This window comes from Strongylocentrotus purpuratus, unplaced genomic scaffold (assembly GCF_000002235.5).
Source record: "Strongylocentrotus purpuratus isolate Spur 01 unplaced genomic scaffold, Spur_5.0 spur5_scaffold_6, whole genome shotgun sequence".
Classification (NCBI taxonomy): Eukaryota; Metazoa; Echinodermata; class Echinoidea; order Camarodonta; family Strongylocentrotidae; genus Strongylocentrotus; species Strongylocentrotus purpuratus.
In genome coordinates, this window is record NW_022145612.1 from 17,333,451 (window position 1) to 17,355,703 (window position 22,253).

Here is a 22,253-nt window from a genome sequence, read left to right on the forward strand (position 1 = left end):
ACGGTGTATAAACCGCCTTCGTGTATTAACCGCACCCCTCTTTTTCGCCCTAAAAAAAAACCCACGCGGGAAGGCCTTTCATTTAACTGCAAGGTGCAGCTGTGTAAGTGTAAGATCATTAATGTTAATTAAAAAACAGTAGAGGACCTAGGATAGAACCTTGTGGTACGCCGTGTAATAGAAGAAAAATTGGAGGAATTATTATTATAAACTACATACCGGTATTGAGATCTATCAGAAAGCTTACTTTCAAACCAAGATGACAGACAAATTTGAGTGTTGTTCTAGTTTCCGAGTGGTGAGTCAACACACTGATTACTGAGCTGGGACACATTGCCAGGCATAGCGTCAGGTGGAGGGGCATAAATCAAAACTTTAAAAACTTTTTTTTTGTGTACCGTGTATAAGACGCACCCCCGACTTTGAATTAGGCAAAAAAGTGTGGTTTATACACCGTTAATTACGGTACTAGTTACGGTACTAAGAACCAATGTAGCACCAATGTGTGTAGGACCAATGAATGTAGCACCAATGTATGTAGGACCAATGTGTGTAGCACCAATGTGTGTAGCACCAATGTGTGTAGCACCAATGAATGTAGCACCAATGTGTGTAGCACCAATGTTTGTAGGACCAATGAATGTAGCACCAATGAATGTAGCACCAATGTATGTAGGACCAATGTGTGTAGGACCAATGAATGTAGCACCAATGTGTGTAGCACCAATGTAGGACCAATGTATGTAGCACCAATGTGTGTAGCACCAATGTATGTAGGACCAATGAATGTAGCACCAATGTGTGTAGCACCAATGTATGTAGGACCAATGTGTGTAGCACCAATGTGTGTAGCACCAATGTGTGTAGCACCAATGTGTGTAGCACCAATGTGTGTAGCACCAATGTGTGTAGCACCAATGTGTGTAGCACCAATTGAGCATAAGGCCACTGAAGCATAGGACAAGCAGGGTGTCATCAATATACTAGCTGTTACAATTCTCTTCCAACCTTATTTTTACCTTCAGTGTGTCCATGAGACGTAGTTCTTGATCATTGAGTCTGAGGATTGCATCGTGGGCCGTCTTACTTTGTAGTTCAGAGCCAAATCCCATTCGACTTGAGTTCCTTGCCTAAATGAGGAAAGCAAAACAGAAGAAACAAATATTCATATCAAACCTCAATCAAACCAAACAGGACAATCTAACTGTCATGAAAAGGAGCCATGTTAATTGCATAATGTAAAACAATTTGTAATAACATTGTGTTGTATCAAACTGTCAGATTGGACATAAACTGCACAAAGTGCAAAGTTATGAAATGAAAGCAAGGTTTAATATGGTTAGGCAACTCATGCTGACTCAAATTCATTTGGAGGTTAATTTCTATCTCTTTACTTTTAATATTTCAATTGTCATTAAAAAAATAACTTCAAGCAACCATGATAAACGACCTCTATTCCAAATCATTTGCATGCCTCATACTAAAATCATCGGCTCTCCTCCATAGTCCATACGTCACATATGTAATCAAATGAACATGTGTATGTTACAGCCATGGCAACATTGGTGTTTCAGGACAGGGATTTAGACCTCTATTTTGCCTTCTTGCTAACTTCATTTATTTTGCAAATTTCCTGTGATGACCTTGCTGATACTATACCTACACGTAGATCACAAATTTTAGACGGATACTTGATAATTTGGATGTAGGAAGCGGCATGTGATTTATAACTTCACAGTAAAGAGCAATGTTTATACCTTATTTTTACAGCCAATTAAGGCATCTCCATCCATTGTCTTTTAAACAACCACAAACCTCACAGAGTTATGACCAAGTTTCTGATCAAGTTTCTATATCATAGTGAAGGCTTGGATTGTTTTATTGCATCTTTTATACGAGTTACGACTATTACTATTGCAGACTATCTGCTTTAGAAAGCCATTGTTTAGAATACAAGTGTTTCCTCATTTGAAAAGAATCGTGACAGTTATTGCCCAGTTGACAAATGTAAGATTACTTAAAGATAAAGTTGAGTTCTGGTCATGTGATTGCATTGTGAAAGAAACGGTGTGGAATCTATCAGAAAAAGTTGATCATCTAGTATATAAGTATTTGTGTGTATTGCAAGGTTCTGGAATCATCAAAATGATAAGAAATTTGGCCAAATCTTGGCAAAGTTACAAGCACTGTACACAAAATGATGTATATGGGACTACACGAGCACATGGCGAAAAAAACCTACCCCCCGATTTTTACGATGTTTCATGTCATATTTAGAATATGAAGGCATTTGAAGAGCCATGCTTTTCAGGGAACATGTTTAATCTGATGTTCTTCCACCCTTGCATAATAACAATGATAACGCTCACAAATTATTTTTTACCTCTTCCCAGAACTCAACCTTCTCTTTAATGAGTGCTATATCTTTCACATTCGTCTGTAGACATTTTTTAATACCACTTGGCAATGACATGTCTACATCTTCCACAACTCTTGCAAACAGACAAAAAATTGAAAGGAATAACAAAATATATTTGAGAAATACAATTGTCGCAGTCATGCTGTATACCTTACAAAATTACTGTACTCCTCATTAATGACACCTTATAATTCTATCTGCAACTGACACTTTTCTGAGAAGGAAACTATCCACTCATCAATCAACTCTTCAAGATCATTAACAGGAAGGAAACAAAAATCTTCAAGATCATTAATGGAAACTTGGAAAGGAAAACAAAACTCTTTAAGATCAAATTCAGTGTGAATTATGAATAAGGATCCAGTGCCCAGAAATCCTTTTAATTCCTTTTAAATATATTTCGTAATTTCATTTTTTTTAAATAGAGTAAATGTATATGTTTGTCTCTTAGAACAAAAATTAAATTGCATAATGCAGACACTTACTTCACAAATCTGATTCAACATTACCTACCATTAAAATTGAAACAAAACTTCAAGCAACTTCATGAAGGAGAAGTCCACCATGATATTGAGTTGGTCTTAATGGAAGCAGAAAAATGAGAGAAATAGATCAGTGAAAGTTTGAGGAAAATCCAATGAACAATAGCAATCTCATGAACTTTTAAAGTTATGATCAATCAACCACAAAATGGCAACTCAGTAACGCACCTTTCAAGCATTCCTCTCATTTGATTTATCTTGAAATTTTCATACATTTCCATTTTTGGGGTGGTTGAGGAAGGATTTCATATATTTCATTAAGCCATGAGAGTGCAGGTACAAATGAATATTTTCCTTAAAGAAAATGAAAATTCATAATTTACTTCAGAGCACAATTTGATGGTCCTGGAAATGTGTGCCACAGAGTTACCAATTTGCATTTGATCGTGTAACTTTTGTAAATAGATTTTCTTCAAACTTTCACTAATCTGTTCCTCTCATTTTCCCAGTTTCAATAAAACCAACTTAATACCTGGACGAACTTCCCCTTCAAACATCAAAGCATATTATTTCCTGAATATTCAGATATGAAGCTAAAAACCTTGAGATGTTGAAATCAGATTGAATGTGGGCCCAGGAACATTGATCTATTCATCTCATACACAGGAAGAAACATGGAAAAGGCATTTCCCTGGTTTCATAAATACGCATGAACTCAAAACCACTGAGTATATTATGCCGATCTCATGCACACAAAAGTGCAAAGTATTCAAAGCAAATACTCCTGGCTCGATCTGTATAGGTTTGTAAAATTGCAGTTCATGCATGCTTTCCTCTAAAGCTTATTATAGCGAGGTTCACACAACATTCTGTTAACTTAAATTTTAGGATGTGGTTTTAAAGTTAACTCAAAGTTACAAAACACAATAGATCTTAAGTTTAGCGCGACAGCTATGAGCAACGGGAGGAGCTCATGCATGCACTCAAAGTTATGTGCTGTGCAGAGGCAGTTAACTTTGAGGTTATACACCCGGCTTGCATGAGGTGAGAATGACTGCTTGACTGCCATTTAATGCAAACTTTGAATACTCGTTGTTTCGGTCTTGTGTGAACCCTCATCGTGGTTAGTGGAATGTTGTTTATAACTTTCAGGTTTTGTTCACATAGATTTTAAAACTAAGAAATTTCCATGTGAACACAGCTAATATGAGTGGTGGTTTAATGTGCATTGTAAAAGGTTGTGCAAGAGCAACTTTACACATCATTTATGATTCGTTCTGTGATTAGTAATAAGGAAAGGTTTGGGTAATAAAACAACACAATGGTCCATCAATCATGCAGGCATATACACAACGCACATATAATTGTAGTAAATTGTGGTTGTCTGTGTGCCGGGTCTCTGTGCAGATATTACCTTCCTTGATCTAATCATGATAATTTTACTATAATATCTGGGCCAAGGATTAAAAACATGTTGACTATAAAAAATGCAAATAATAAAGTTACATTAATTCTTCAGCATAAAACAGCGTAATACATGTAGATTAAATCAAGTTGATACATTTTAGCTGGCATCCAAGATAACACCTACAGGTGTATCGCAAATAAAAAACAAAATCAAAACACCCCCAAAATAGTAAAGGCAATATACATCAAACATTTATATAGTTTACTTAGTTTTTACATTTTATAATAGTACGAGTGTCCATGCTTCTACTATTCTGAAAGATTTTTTCAAAATTATTTTAAAATAAAAAGACTCCATGTAGTGTAATTCTATAAAGATAGAAATCTTGCAAGAACTAAAACATATGAGATGTTTATGTATAAACAGGAATCTGTAGGATAACAATTAGCCATCTCCAGGGTAGAAACATAGGATAAATTCCATCTGGGTCGAATCCAAAATGGCGGAAAACAACATCAGCTAGCTACACAACTAGAACTCTGTTGTTGATTGGACAGTCACGATAGACATCATAGCTCTGTGTACAAAGGGGCTGGAAAGGTTGGTTTGACTCACCAACTTGTGCCATCGCACTGCATTGCTGAATGTGCGCACCTCTCGCGTCAGCTGGTCGTGTACCGGCGAGTGCGTCGATTGGAGAAGAGTTTTTCCGCTCATCTCTACCCCGAGAAAGCAATAAGATTTCCTCCCAGAAGTTAAATCCAAAGTATTAGATTCCAAGTTTATGTGAGAGAGGAATACTAGCTGCGCCTCTTTGCCGTCATGAGACGGCAAAAATAAACATGGCTTCCCCCGAAACTTTTATTTGTTTCCCCTGGCTTTAGTCACACATTTCTTGTCTTGTGTCGCTGTTTCAGGGCGCAGGGGGAGTTTACGTGTTACAGCCAGGTTTTACTTCACTGTTGCGAGAGGGGGCAGCTGTTGGCAGTTCAACGCTGACTCATTTCGTCTCAAATACACAACGCATAGGAAGCTTCCATAAACCGCGTCTCTGACCCCCGCACTGGTAACAATTGACACAGCATCCAGCAAACAAAAACTGTCCGAATTCTACGACGTAAGACACCAAAACAACATTGTCTCGTCTCTAAGAATCTCGTCTCATGAGGTGCTACTTCCCAGGTACAGTTATGTTATAATGCCCCACACGATACTCCCCTTTTGACAGTTACCCCAATGATTTGATTAAAGTTGTTTTTCCTTCGCTAAGTGAGCATCGAGCCCCCTTTTTGCAAGGCTGCTTCGCACATCATAGTCTGCCCTTGTTGAAACGCGTAGGAAATGAGAGGTTTCCTGTGGGTCGGCTTTCTGCCTCATCGTGATTCATACCCCCCTTGACACTCGATCCTTCAATATCATAGACAACAAAGCATAGTTGCCAACTTCAATGTGTTAAGATGAGCCTACCTTTGATACTGCCTCATGTATACCCCTTCCCCCGTGTCACACAACTCTTCATTACCACACAACAAACCATAGTTGCTAGTTTAAATGCATTACGACAAGTGTAGGGTCACTCGAGCCATATTTGCTAGCTCAAATGCACTACAAGTTTAAGTTTACTCAAACCGTAGTTGCTAGTTAAAATGCATTACGACAAATGTAAGTTCACTCAAACCGTAGTTGCTAGCTCAAATGCATTACGACAAGTAGGTCACTCAAACCATAGTTGCTATTTAAAATGCATTACAACAAGACAGTGTAAGTTCACTGAAGCCTCATTCTGTCAGGAACCCCATGACTTTTAGAAGCCGATTGCCTGTCTGATTATCAAGATATTAATGATTGGAAATAAAAATCAAATTTAGCGATTCCTAACGGTTTTCCTAACACTACAGTCTATTGGGGAAAACGAGTATGGTAAAACCGGTCATTCAAAGATTTTTACTTTTTTGAGGCACTTCTTGATCGTTTTGAAGTGCAATTTTTTAGGGCTTCAATATTACACCATATCATAGACACTAATAACATGTAGGGCCGTGCATGTCAGATTTAACATTGTTAAACGATGCCTTTAATATCATACCTTATCAGCTGATATTTTCCTGTTCACATATTCTCAAGGATGAAAGCAAAGAAACATTTTGTTTGTTTTGCGATAATTTTCAGGCTACTTAACATAACTCCTGAAACCATGTCTTCTTTATACTCCTTATATACCGCAAGGTACAAAACAGACAAATTTTCATCATGAAAAGTTGTCAATGCTACAAAAGTTGCTAAACATAAGTGGTACTTAAAGGGCAATCTAACTCTTGTTCATTTAAATGAGGGCCGAATATTCACAAAAAACAGAATGGAGAGAGTTTGAAATAAATAGGACTAATAATAATAAAGTTATGAATGGATGAAATATGAAATCACTACAGCTGTGCGAATCTCAAATGGGCAATTTTGTCAGTGGATTGTGAGGTGGTAACGGTCAACTCTCCCGTTTGTCCTGTACAGAAATATCACTAATTTCTGTTTTTCTCCCAAGTGCCTTCACCCTTGGGGGCTTGGGGCACTGCTCAAAATATAGTATGGAGAGTATGTACTGCTAAACTACAAATAGTATTCTCCCCTTTATTTCAGCAATTTGAAGAATATCGAAATTTGAAATGATCGTAATTAACAGCTTATCTTATCTAATTGGGATGAATAACAGAGGCTGGTAGGTATGCCAACCAGAGTCAAACAACATACATTATTAAAAAAAAACATTAACATAAAATAGCAGACATACAATAAAAAAATAGTAATGGTAAATAGAACGAGTGCTGAAAAAGAATAAAATCACAAAAACTTAATAGCACAGTGACGGCATGCATTTATTAGCCATATCTAAAATAAGGTAGTTTAATGCATGGTCTGTTACTAAAACTATAATAAGGGAGAAATAGTGATCCCTTTCACAAAGAGGCTATTAAACCTACATGTATCTGGCATGATATCAATGTTTGCTCATTAGCACAGTATTCAGAAATTAGCACCGCTGTACAATCAAAGCTCAATGATTTTTAAAGCCTAATATTCAATTTATTGTGGAAGCAATGCTTTCATTTCCAAACCACAGATTAGATATGACAGAATAAGACGTACTCGTCAAACTCAGAGATCCTTCATTCAAAATGAATTATTTCAATGATGGAAAATCACTACAAAATACATATCAATTAAATCAAATATTCTTATTTTGATTGACAACAAATTATTTTGAGAATCTGAAATAGTCAACAAAATTCATGAACATTTCATGCATAAGAAAAATTCTGTTTGTGCAGGTTAAATGTAATCGAGTCTATGAAATATTTCAGCATAACTGAATTAGGTCTTTTTGTAGAAGACCCAACTATAGATGATTTATTATTCTGCAATTGAAAAAGTACAACCTGGGGGAGGAGCGATTTCTTATGAAAACTGTAAAGTGTAATGAATTGTTAAATACAAATATAGAAAGTAAAACAATAAGAATTCATTTGACCCCCCCCCCCCCCATGGCTAATTATTAGTAGTGGTAGTCAGATTGGTTAAATAGTGGAGAACACTTATTCCCTGATCTAAAATTAGTATGAACATTATTTTCCGCTTTATAAGTCACCTCCTATATGGACCAGTCGCATAATAGGAAGAGATTAGACATCAAACATCCTTGAATGCATTGGTTATTTCTATTGCTCAAATGTCACATGTTTCCCAGTCTTCCCCCCAAGACAGCCGACGTCATATGTCATCTTAGTCTCCTTCACAGACCCACCATTATGATGTTTCCTCAGTTCTATCCATAGCAACCCCAGTGAAAAAAATTATACAGTGAAACAAAACAAAACCAAAGAAACAAATATGTGTTATGCTCTTTAAAAATATTGACATAATTATGGTTGATGGTGGGATCAGAGCATTCTGACTTTAAGAAGGCGACTTAATTTAAGTGAGGTGTCTGATTGCCTGTATGGTAAAAGAACTACATTTAATAGAGCATATTACAAAATGGAAATTTCAGATTATATAAGCAATTTGAATGTTAACAAATTACAAATAAGATCCATATTGGTCAATATATCAGTAATCATGTAGATCATATAATACCGGTAATAATAATAATAATAATATTCGGTTCTTGTAAAGCGCATAATACCTTATGAAATAACATCTCTATGTGCTTCCAAAGAGCTTTGGAAATTATTATCCTAGCTTTAGCTCCGGCAGCCGTTACCTAGGTACGCATTCACCTCACCTGGGTTGAATGTGGCAAATGTAGATTAATGTCTTGCCAAAGGACATTAGTGCCACAGAAAAATAACATTTTCACAATAAAATTGGTGTTATTCTGCTTAATGAGCAAGCAAAGCAAGCGAGCAAAATTTAGCAAAAGGCAGGGAGACATGCAGGCATGAGGTGTCACCCCCACCCTTGTGAAAATATGCCTGTACGCCTGCATGATCATTCATCTCAACAATTACTAGAGTGATACTAAACAAAAATCCTTTGATGAGTTATGGATTGGAATAGCAGAAAACTTAAAGGTTGAAAAATGCTGATCATTATACAGCACGCAAGATGGAAACTGCCTAGAAATGAGACTATACTGGACTGCATTTTCTCTCTCTCTCTCTCTCTCTCTCTCTCTCTCTCTCTCTCTCACTCACTCTCTATCTTTCCCTCTCTCTTTCCCCTCATCTAACAGGAAGCAACAAGACTATGATGTCATAGGGTCGACTGATGCTTGGTTACCATTCAACGTGACTGTCAAATTTTCTCTCCGGTTTAGACGACCTTTAAGATTGAAATTCAACTCAAGGGGAAAGTTAACAATGTAACTGAATAATTACCGGCAGGCCATGTCATATGGACCACGGTTCTCGAGGTTACTATACAGAATAACACAAGGCTATGATACACAACACTTCGATTTTAGAATGTTAAAATAAAAACTATATAAGCCAGTATACAGACATGCATGAACTACATGCGAAATCCCCAATATCCATAATTTGGGAAAGTTAATGTACCGTATGTGTTTGTTTAGTACACAAAAGATGGCATATATCTCTGTTAATACACCATAAAAACAGACTTTTGTTCATTAAAAAAAGCTGGAATTCTGTCAATACACCCCAAATAGAATCAAATTACAATGTTCTACTGACAAGGAAAAGTGTAGGTATTTCAGTGGTTCTGTATTTTGTTGTCTTTATTAAATATCCACATCTTCTGTGCCACCAAATTTTTTGACAATCCGGACTACCGGTACATAGCTTTCAAGATTTTACATGTACTTTTGAATTATACTTCTTTGTTCCTCTGTTAAATTGGGAATAACATAATTATTGTCTGTTTGGAGCCAGAAGGCTGTTAACTCTGTATTACAAGGTACAAGTTAATGCCCTTCTGGTTCCAAACAGCCACTGTATCTTCCTTGAAATAAACTTTGAGCCGAAGGTACCTAATTTTGCTCCAAGGAGAATTAAAAGTGGCAATTCTTAATAGTCCAAACACGTACCTTGTGGCTGTCAACAGCACAGAAGGGGTTTAAACATGATGAAGTACAATACATGTAGAGCTGTTATGAACCGTATTTGTAATATTTCATTGCTTGGTATACAAGAACATGCATTAGAACTGATATTACTGTAAAAAGTCTTATCACATCTATCAAGCAATTTCATATCATGCTTCGTGAGGCTTGTTGCTAAATTGTCTATGAAGTGTCTTTCATTTTAATAGTTCATTACAGTAAAACTAAAACTTTGAGTTGGATCGTTGCCATATTAGGCAAGGGAAAATGACTGGGTAAACATCTCATTTCCAGCCTGGCAATAAGCCCGATACGAACATATGTGAACCAAACCAACCTATATTATGACCTGCACACTAATTTACAAGCAGGAAAACATGATCATCTCATGAAATATTATATTGTAAGCTATTAACTAGACAGGGGCATTGCCCTTTTTTCTAAATAAAAACAACACCCAGTGATGTTTACTGACCAGTTCACTGCTTTAAAATGTGATTTCTACCAAATGTGCTTGCCAGGGATTATAATGCTTGTTAGCAGTACTACCAAGTACCAATCACTAAACATGTTTTGCTCTTGATATGTATCTAAAAAGTTCCATGTGGCTACATTCTATACTGTTTTCAAAATTTGAGCTTCTTCAAAGAGATATCGCAATTTAAATACATTCTAAGTAAACTGTCTTCTTAGCGAATAAACTAGTTTGACGTACGCACTCCCATAGATTAGATTCTAAATAGACTTTACCGTGAGGTAAAGTATATTGAGGTTGATTTTATACATTCTAGCTATACACAAATGATTTTTTTTCAGGTAATTAATTTGTACACATTAAAAGTTCTTTGAACCTTTACGTAAATGTATCTATTACAATCTATACCACTTGATAAGGGATAGTGTAGTGTAGTGTAGTGGTTATTTCACCAGACTGCTAAGAAAGCATAAATGCTTGTTAGTATTTAAAGCAACCAGAGGACTGATGGATTTAGGTCCTCTCCGAGAGACCTGGGCACTAACGCATCGCCTTGGTTTCGAACCCGGGTCACAGGAATACAAGACCACTGCTCTACCAACTGAGCTATCGCGCCTCCCACAAAATTAGATGATTTTAGTACACAAACTAATTTTAGTCAATGGGAACACTTAGCAACACCTTTATCAAGTTCTTCTCTGTCATGAATAAGGGTAGTGCCAATATTTGTCTACCGGTACCCAACAAACTATTAAAGAAACATACATGTACATGTTTTATGTCCCTGTTTAATAATGAACATGTTTAAGAGTTCCACACTGAAAACATGAGGTATAATATGCCTTTGTGTAATTGCCGTTGCTATGACCACATCACTTTGGTCTGTTGAGAATCAGAAAGGAGTTAAATCTTTGTAGTATATGAGTTAATGCCCTCTTGGCTCTCAGGAGAGGATTTAATTCTGCTTTCAAATCATGCTCCACAAAGATTAGATATCGGATGTGAATATATGTGACTATGTTTCTATTTTAAAGAATTGTTGAAGAGTTGTGAGGAAAATTATTCTATTATTCCCAAATAAAAAGTAAATAGTCCTGACAAAGTTAATTTACTGAAAATGCAGTTTTTATTAGTTTTAACAGAAAAGCGGATTGCATTTAACCTAAAGTACTATGTACATGCCTACCGGTATTTAATATTTGGATAGGGGGAGTGCTGCATGTTACACAATTTTTTTTAAAGGAAGCAATTTATTTTTTAAAATCTCATTTTGCAAGTGATGCATTAGGCAATGTGGGTAAGGCTCATCTTTACTCAACAAAAGGCAAGATAAATGGAGAACATACATGTAAAGGCAAATATCCTTTTTTTTTGCACCCCTGTGATTTTTCACCAGAGTTTTTTATTAACATTATTGTTTATCATTATTTATTTCCTTGTTAAAAAAATCCTATAAATAAAGAGAAATTTGGGAGTCCAATAAAATTCAATGCTAGTCCATGACTTTGGTGTCATGTTTTCACAAGACCCGACTAAAATAGCAAAATTTCATACTTTTTTAAAGTGACAGGGGTATACAAATGAGTGAAAACTCCTTTGCAAACAAACCAAAAGGAAAAATATCACTTGTTCACAATTTTAAGCACGCACTAAATATTGCCTCTCCCGTCATTCCAGGCTGTGATAGGGCACAGTGATGCGCTCCTGTGCTGTGTTGTCTAACGGGGGCATTATAGGTTCTTTCCACTGCCCCAACATATTATGCCACACAATGAGTCAAGAGAACACGGATTCACCTCTCTGGCCCACAGAGGGCACTGTTCGGGTTGATAAGATTGTGATTCTTGGATATTGGCAGGTACAAACCTATTCAAATTATTATTCTACATCAAATCGTCGGTTGAGCGCCAGACGGGCACAATACTTTGTTAAATATCAAATCTTTGCCCCCCTAGTTCTCAACAGACAAACATAATCCTAATCGAAATACATGCACATGCACTTTCAATATAACCCTTTGAAAATCAATACCTGAATAACATAAACAAAGATTTTCATCAAGTCTAAATATCTGCTTATTTCTATGCCTGCATCTTATAAATCAAAATCTCTAAAAAAAATGTGAAATATGAAGTTTTTTTTTTAAAGGCCCACATGTTTGTAGATGATAAGTTAACAAGAACAATTTACCCCCCCCCCCCCGATGAATTTTCTTTTAAAAAGACCAATATGCTACACATTGTCACTGACACGCCTTGGTACAATTTTCATTCACAGGTTAATAGAAAATGAGCTCTATTTGTAATCAGTGGTTACTATAAAAAGACATTTATTACTAGGTATTTACTACGAGGTTACATTAAAGACCTCTCTGTTGCTATGTGCAGCACATTTTCAATCAATTTGAGATGCTGAGACAAACAATTGTAGTTTAACAGTAATATGTAATGTACAAACTGTAGTTAGCATTCAATGACGCATTGAAGGTCGTGATAGTTACGTATATCCAGGAGAATTTTTCATGAAAAGAGATTAAATAACAGACTTCCAATTCTATATAAGCTGAATGACATACCCATCGATCACAAACACATTAAAGCAATTCACTACTTGTGTCTTCACAGTTTTCAAATACATATTTTAATCTGCATAAGTATAATAATTGAACTACCTGCCCCTTGAAGCACTATAGGATGAAGGAACAAGTTTTAGATTAAAACTTACAACAACTCCTAAACTTCATCAACTTCAAGTAAAATATATCAGCTACCTTTGGCACATGTGAATAATTGGGTATATACCTTTCAATGGCCCAAGACGGACCTTCAAAGCTGGCAGGCAGTGTTTACTGTTATTTTCTATCACCATGTATGCAGGCATATGAGGCATGTAAGGTTCAATTTCTTTATTTATGCTATATTCCCCAACAACACACATATACATGTAGATCAGCATTTTTGAAGCTTTGTATAGTCATGGCACCCTTTTAAGAAAAACAAAGTTTAGCATCATTCTGGTACTTGTCAGGTGTCATGCGAGTGAAGCAAGCGAGTGACATTTTCAATATGGTCAAATTGCTATTTTGTAAATAGAATACATGAATTTAAAAAACATTATATTTGGTCTCACCTCGATACACAAATATGAGGACATTCGAGCAAATCGCTGTCAATTTTTTTTCTCATATAAATACATAGGTAGCTGTTTCTCATATTTTTTCACAAATTGGATGTTTATTTCAAAATAGATCTTTAATCCATTCCTCTCCCGGCACCCCTTGAGCTAGATGTCACATCCTGGGGTGCTGCAGCTAGTAACCGGTTTGAAAAACACTGCTCAGTGCAGATACTGATTATATTGCATGCAACATCAATATACATGCATAGTAGAAGCTTCCCGTTTCATGTGCCTACTCTAATATGTACAAATATTGTACCACTGACACAAAGGAAGTTATTTTTAATTTCAATCAATCAATCAATCAATATCCAATATTTGGTCATTCATATTCAACTTAAAGATACCTGTAACAGGAAACAAGCTCATGTAAACCACTCTCTTTCAATGAAGTGACTAGTGTTCAATGCTTGTGTAGAAAAAAAGACAATCTACGTCCCTGGATGGTGTGATATCAACTGTCATTAGACAAATACATATGTTTGGACTGAAAATGATACTTACGTCAAACATGATTTTTCAAGGAAGTTTTGCTTCAAATATCGGGGGGAAAAAAAATCACAAATATGTACCATCTGAAAATACAGTGCACCGGTATCTTGAAATTTATTCCGCACTGTGGATTGATATAATGGACTAGCCTACAGTATGAATTGATTCTGATTTACAACTGAAAGTGGAATCTATATATGGAGACCTCATAGGTGTGCAGATGTTGTTTCGCTGATTTGTACAGCTCAACCTGTTGTCCTGGTGGCCATTATATTTGACCTAAAAACAAAGTAACAGGTGCTTACTCCCAATGAACTGAAGTATGAGATTTCAACTGACAATTTCAAAATCAATTTGAGCATTTACTCCATTAATTGCAGGCTTCAAATGTGTTTTTTTCCCTGTTATCGGGAAGGGGGGGGGGTATTTTTTATTGTTAATGAGAGACAAGTCTCTTTGCAGGCCTTCTAAAGTAAACATATATAATAATAATACTAATATTCAGCTTTGAAATAGTGCTTAATACAAATGTCTCTAAGCTCTTTACAGATATACTATTACCACGGTCATTGGATTCAAAACTTGCCCGCACACACTGTGTCCACAGTCTCCACTCCCTGGGGAGCATTCCAGCCAGGCGTCACTTGACGCTCAAAAACTGTTTGACCAAACATATCTCTCAATGAATTGTGATTCATCACTTTTCAGAATGCTGTTAAGAATATTGAGGTTACTATAAGAATGATACATGTACCTTTAATAATAAGGCTATACAGCTCTTGGTTTTAATTTTTTTAATTAATATTTTGATTGGTAAAATAACATCATAGTGTTCAAGATTCTACCTCAGCAATCTTGAGAGGTTCAACATCAAGTCAATTGTATTGTATAGAGGTAGTTGTAAGTTTAACTCTTGTATACCTATTCTTACTATAATATAAACCAATATGCCTGCCCTAAAAGGTTCTATTTTTTAATCATTTTCCATATTGTCCATATCATCACCATGTAGTACACAATCTTTTTCTTAATACAGACATTAATCGATAAAAATGGGTATATAAGCAAGAAATCTTTACTACTATAATGTTTGCAGTGCAAATAATTGCAAAGTTCAAAGCACAATGTTTGAAGTATGAATTAGGCTAGCTCTCTCAATCTTTGCTCAACAACAAAGCAGGGTATTTCCCTCATGAAACCCTGCACAATGAATGAATGCAAAGAGATCACTGTTCAATGATCAAAATATAAAATCCTGTATAAAAATGAATCTTTAGACTTACTGTATGCTTGTCATGAATGAAAGTGCATGTGATATCAGTTATAACAGCATGACACGGAAGAAAGTGATCATTCAACACAGACTCTCTCAAACAATAACATTTATCCTACATATCAATTTCCTTCAATGAGGATATAACTCATAGAGGATTCATATTACAATGTGAAATTAATATCATACATAAACAACAAGTATTTCTTCAAAGTTTTGCCCATTTGTGCACTTACTTTTTCTATTTTTATTATTTTTCTGTGTGAAACATAAAGGATTTTCTTCTCTGTAATGGCACCATAAGTGTACATGTCTGATATTACATGATACACACAAGATATAGGGTTACTCACAATTCTAAGCACCTTAATACACTTTGGGGGACTGTGAACATTAAATAGAGTAAAGTATAGAAATACAATAAATAGATATCATACTAATGCCTCACTTGAATATAAATCACAGCTACTTAAATCTTTCATTGGTACATTTTAGAACACTGATCTGGGGGGCATTTCACAAAACTTGTCATCAGTGACAAAAGACAGTGTGTGTTATAAGCTACTGAAATCCTTGCTTCTGATTGGTTATCAGCAGATTCGTCACTGATTTTTGTAATTTGTCATTGAAAAAAGGTTTTGACGGTGAAACGGGCCCCTGGTCAGGAGCGAGATTTGAAATATATGAAGCTATCATAGTGTTTCTCAATTCAATTCGAATATACCAATCACCCACCCCCAAATATTTTGCTCTGGATGTTTAATAGGGGGGTTCCATGTCTCTGTGATATTCGAACTTTGAATATTACTTCTAAAGAAATACGGCAATTTTATAACACTCACAAACCTCAATTAGCAAAAACAGTGACCTGTGAGTACAGTACTTGGGTGCATCTGTATGCCCTTGTATGTTTTTAGACAAAACATTCAATTTAGGGTCGGGTAAGAAGAAGAAGAGAGCCATACTATTCTCTAATTTTCACAAGATTTTTAGAACTGCAAAAATGAAATGAACTAGCAATGGGATAAATTTTAGACCACTCATATGATTAAAGTAACAAACGAATTCAGTGAATGGTAATGACTTCGTGAAGTTCACAACCAACTGTAAATCTAAGCAGATCGAACGAGGAAGTGAACCTATTGAGAAAATCTGTTTTTTCCCCTGTATCATAATGCTGTACATGTTTTCATAACTATCATTCCTGATTCCTCCATGGTTCATTTGGTATTGTCCACACTGCCCATTCTCAATTTTACTATTTTCTCATTTCTTCGGTAACTAATTATAAGGCTTTTTTTCTTAAATTACTAACTTTACTATCATTAAAGGCACTACATGTATGTCCCATTTGCAGGCCAAAAAATGAAAAGGTTAAATTCCAACGGCATTTGAAAGATAATACTAATTTAGAACTTCCCTAAAAAAAGGGGGCTTGAAAATGTCTGTAAGTGGGAAAATAACAACTATTAGTTGTCAAATCTACTTAAGAGCTATAGAGCCAGTAAGTAATAGTCTGATTTTCAGACCATTGTACGGAATGGTTGTACGTTTTATGCTGCGCAAAGATTCAATCAGTTCAATTTTAGCCATTACAAGAAGTGGGTTATTGATGTAGACAAATGGTCATGTACCATTTACAGCTCATTTTATGTATGCTATTACCAAAGAAGAAAAAAGCCAGTCAGTCGCTCAATAGTGTCTGACAGTGAAGTCTAGCAAGTAAACGGGTTTCCATGCATAATTTGAATATTAGGACACTGCTAATGTTTAAATTCCATAGATAGGACATACATGACATATTCATAATTCCTGCAAAGTTCTACAGAATTTGATGTTGGCTGCAAAAGGGACATAGTATCTTTAAATAATGTAATGGGCACGTCTCTGCTGAATTTAACAACAAAACAAAAAAAAACTTCAGGGCATTTTAAACACAGAGCACTATAAAGTGAGATTCTAAAATTATTGTGTATCTGAGTGGCTTAGATCCAGTGAAGCATTCATAAGCTTGCTCAATGTACGTCGCAGGGTGGGCCGGGATGATACATCCAGTGGACCAGCGAAGCACAGGCGCACAGAGTTTCCAAGCTAGGAATTATTACGACTCGACTACCTCGATACGACTAAAGAACTAGACTAGGTATAAATAGTCAAATTTGACTGAACGCCATGAATACAATCAACAACAACAACAACACTTTTTAACCATAAAAAGAATCCACCATCATTTTTGTTGCATGTGTAAACAGATAAATCTCACTGATAAGTGAGGTTCTATTAATGATCCAAATTGTAATTATTATAGTAGTGCATTTTTGTGAATCAAGTTGGTAATGTTGTTACAATGAATATCACTAGAGATTTTGTTTGTTACAGCTATTGGCAAGGAGATAAGACAATATACAGTGCGTCCCAGAAAAAACAAAACCGAGAAGTATCGATGTTTTATCATAACTTAATCACAACCATAATTAATGAATGATACATATTTGGAAAGCTTAGAGTCTCCTCTTTCAGTTGATGCTACTCACGTGATGCATATTTTACGCATGAGTGATTAACAGCAATTTTGAAGGAAGGAAACCGAAAAGTAATTTGGCGGGCGGTATCTGAATTTCAAAGAAAAATTCATATTTCCAGAAAGTTCATTTCTGCTCTTTCATATGATACCTCAATCAAGAAAAATGAGACAGGAATAACAAAGTTCTGTTTGTTTAAAGTAGCCCTTACATTTTCATAATTTTAACAAACGAATTCGTTTTCACTGGGTGCCTGCCGTAGCAAAAAGCAGATTTGACAAAAGACTTAACTCCGTTTCGTTGACAATCAGCCGTAGACAAGAGTCTTCATGCATGGCTGATTGTCAACGAAATGGAGTTAAGTCTTTTGTTAATTTTGTTTATTAATACGACAGGCAGCCAGTGAAAACGAATTCGTTTATGGAAATGCAAGCACTAATTTAAACAAACAGAACTTTGTCATTCCTCGCTCATTTTTCCTAATTGAGGTGTCATATGAAAGGGCAGAAACTCAACTTTCTAGAAATGTAAATTTTACTTCGAAATTCAGATACGGCCCGCCAAATGTCTTTTTGGTTTCCTTCCTTCAAATTGCTTTTAATCACTCATGCGAGAAATATGCATTATCTGAGTAGCATCAACTGAAAGAGGAGACTCTAAGCTTTCCAAATATGTATCATTCATTTATTATAGTTTTGATTAAGTTATGATAGAACATCGATACTTCTCGGTTTCGTTTTTTCTGGGATGCACTGTACATTAACATACCTCACAGGTACATATGTACAAAAAAAAATGAGATTTGAATCGTGGTTCAGAATTTTCTTTTCTTGTGTGAAGAGGCTTATTGTTGGTCTTATTAAAGGCATCGTTTAACAATGTTAAGTTGCACGACACTACGCGTTATCAGCATCTGTGATATGATGTAATATTGAAGCCCTAAAAAAATTGCGCTTCAAAATGATCAAGAAGTGCCTCAAAAGTCAAAATCTTTGAGTGACCGGTTTTTACCATACTCGTTTTCCCCAATAGACTGTAGTTTTATGAAAACCGTTGGCAAACGGTTTCAAAATTTGTAATTCCAATCATAAATATCTTGATAATTAGACAGGCGATCGGCTTGTAAAAGTCATGGGGTTCCTGACTTACCTAAGGTTTATAATTATCATTGCAGCATGAGCTAAATCCAGGATTTTTTTTCAGAATCTGAGACAAAGTTACCGGATCCCTTTAAAGTTAACTCTCTACAGAATGAAAATACCAATAAGATGGTGCTTACCATAGACAGAGTACGACCATGTGGTATCCTAGGGGACGATGCTTGGCCTGGGACAGGTGGGCGAGTAGAGGAATTGTCTTGGACAGACAGGCGGTCAGAGTCAGGGATATGCGGGCGGGCAGATTCTGGGACAGGCGGGCGGGCAGAGTCTGGGATATGCGGGCGGGCAGAGTCTGGGACAGGAGGGCGGGCAGAGTTTGGGATAGGCGGGCGGGCAGAGTCTTGGACAAGCGGGCGGGCAGAGTCTGGGACAGGCGGGCGGGCAGAGTCTGGGACAGCTGGCCAAGCGGATGAATGGTCTGGAACACACGAACCAAAAGATGAACGATTTGGCACGGATGGACGACGTGCAGTAGGTTCTTCTTCTTCAACTGCATCAGGCACCATGTAAATATCTGGAAAGTCATCTTGATCAACAGCAACATATTCTTCATCATCAAGACCGTTGTCATCAAAGCTAGGCTCATACATGGTAGAATCACTCAATATTCACAAAATGTATCCAACGAAGGCAGTCACAAGTAAAATATTCACAAGTAAATCCAAAATGGCTTCTGACAAGAAGCTTTTAACCAGATTTAGATATATATATTCAAGAACGTTATTGGCCAAGAGTTTCACTCGAGAGGGTCCCAAAGTTGAATGGCTTCAGCCTTCTGAAAGCAATGATCCCAAATAAATGGAGAGCTTTGCCTCTACATGAAGCTTTTATTGATGTTGGCAAGAATATGCGTGAAAAATGAATGACACAAACAAGGAAGATACATGCATGTAAGTCATTAAAGACTGTCACTTAAGGCTCACAAAGGATGTTGTGAGCAGTTTCAGGAAAACTTTCTCTGCTTTGTTCCAACTAACTAATCCCCAAACAGTCACACTCATTTTGAAGATTTGCCTCATAATCACTGATAAAAGCTGGAAATTCAACATTTTTTAAACTAACTCTAAATTCACATGGACTTATGTTACTACACAATCTGAAATGACTTCTCAAAAATATTTCAAAAGCATCCTTTAATTTCTGCATATTGCAGTGATCCTTTCAGGCTTACATTGTATCCAAATAATGACAGGAAAATGTAAGTGTTAGAAAAACAAAGGATCTCAAGTGCTTATCTATAAAGTTTCCTGTAAAAGGAACAGGGAAGAATGAATTTCACATGCGAAAGAAATGACTTTTCCAGCTACAATGCAGACATGCATGGATCTTCAAGTAGCTATGCCTCTCCAATTTGTAATATGACCCGTTTGATAGTGATACCCTTTTTGTGTGCAGAACCCTATCTTGATTGATCTCAAATTCAGAACAGCCTAAGACACTAGACCAACGTTATATTCAATTTCAACAGCCGACTTAGAGTGTAGAGTGCAGGCTATAATTTTCTACCTACATGTATGAACAGTTCATTGATGATAATTTGTTAATTGAATCCAGACTGTCAATCAGCGACTCTCATGGAACATAGCCTGGTTTGATACAGAAAGGGCGGCCCCCATATACTAGGTCTACACAATTTTTTCATTGGGGGTCAGAACTGAATTTTCTAGGGTCTTTATGCATCATTCAACCCATGCTAAAATTCCATTTTTTTTAGGGGTGGGGGAGTTGAGGGAGGAGGGGGGAGGTCTGGACCTGAATTGTAGGTGTCTGGAGTGCTGGTAAATGCCAAGGCTTACATAATCATATACAGAGCCCCTACATTTTACCTAGAAGCCACCAAAATCATCAACATTTTAATAAGGGACTGGTGCACATAAATACTTTTCCATCAGATCCTTAGAAAAGAAATCATTAAGTACACATGTAGCCCTTCTGCACAAACAGTGAATCATCCAATCAATACAGCGGTTGACGATCACTTTGTTGCTAAGTTATAAAATAGTCCGATTTGAACACACATTATTCACTAATTAAAGGCTGCTGAGAATTGCTTCGCTTAATCCATTTCTATTCCACAATGCATTTGGTTTATCTCACAGTACATTATAAAGTAGATAAAATTAAAGCACAGTTGATAGAAGATGTTGAACTCAAGATGGTGTTACTGATTTCAGTATGGTGTCTCCACTATGGTGGCTATGACGCTAAGTAAACATTTCCTACATGTACCGGTACTTCCTCCTCAGAAATGCACATCAAGAAATCACCTCTGTCGCCTGTTAGTTTCAGCCATTATTGAGCACACAAAGGCTGCCTGAAGATGAGCATGAAATCAATGTGCATTAATTAACCTTTGTTTTGAATTCAAAACCAAAACTTCATGAAATGAATAACCTTGTGTGTACAAATATTCTTAGGATTATCTAGGGGCAGAGTAAACATGTGAATGCCATGCAGGACTGAGGAGGGAGAATCGAAGGCCATACCTTTAAACCATAACGACATTTGACTGGATTGCTCCTCTGGAGTGGAGGGTGTGCACTATATGTGCAGAAAAGCACTTAACAATAATTCCATGCAAAGCGCTTAGAATAGTAGTATTAAGCACTATAAAAATGCAACTAATGCTCTCTTACCAAGTAGAACATCGATGGAAAATTAACGACGGCATCATTGTCAAGATCCAGATCCACTATGTAGAGGTCATCATCTGGCTCTCCACCATTCATACTGGGCTCCTCATCTGGTACATTATACATGTCATCCTCTTCTATATGTGCCTCAGACTGATGGAAATTGGCATGAGGTTGCGATGTTATCCTTGCCGGCAGAGCTACATGATGCATCATACAAAATTCAATATAAAAAGTCATTAAATTGTTACACAAAATGTTGCAAAAGTGCAAAAAGTTATGATATTGCAAGTCAAGACCCAGTAGGGAGTTAACTGCCATACTTTTCCACACAAATAATACCCTTCCGCCTCTCAAAAATCAATATCAAGATAATTCAATGCAATTTTGTTATGGCGTCCCCTGCTGAAAATGGTTACCCTTTGCTCGTGCTCTCTCCCCCCCCCCCCCCCCCTCCCCCCACCACTGAAAGAAAGAGAAATCCTGCTGACTGGATGTAATCCTTTATTTCCTACAATCTTTTCAACAATCTTTTCTGCGTTAATACTTTTTCAACAATTCATAACTTTCTTATTAGTTTTATGATTGTGCTCAAACTTTTTTTGTTTTTATTGGTTTGTCTGATTTTTGTGCTTCTATTGAAAGTAAGTTGTTT

The 22,253-nt window shown here is 36.4% G+C and overlaps 1 protein-coding gene across 4 annotated transcripts in view; it reads right to left on the reverse strand.

The window, feature by feature from the left end:
* LOC594826 (tyrosine-protein kinase Fer) overlaps positions 1-22,253 on the reverse strand; it is a 70,027-nt gene that overhangs the window by 39,830 nt on the left and 7,944 nt on the right. For 3 of the 4 annotated variants that reach the window (XM_030973151.1, XM_030973152.1, XM_030973153.1), the window contains 2 exons: positions 21,602-21,798; positions 1,020-1,130 (listed from right to left, as the gene is read on the reverse strand). In XM_030973151.1, coding sequence (XP_030829011.1) covers positions 1,020-1,130; positions 21,602-21,798 — 308 coding nt within the window. Of the gene's footprint in view, positions 1-1,019; positions 1,131-4,924; positions 5,827-21,601; positions 21,799-22,253 lie in introns of those variants that run through there. The other variant, XM_030973154.1, reaches the window with a different exon arrangement.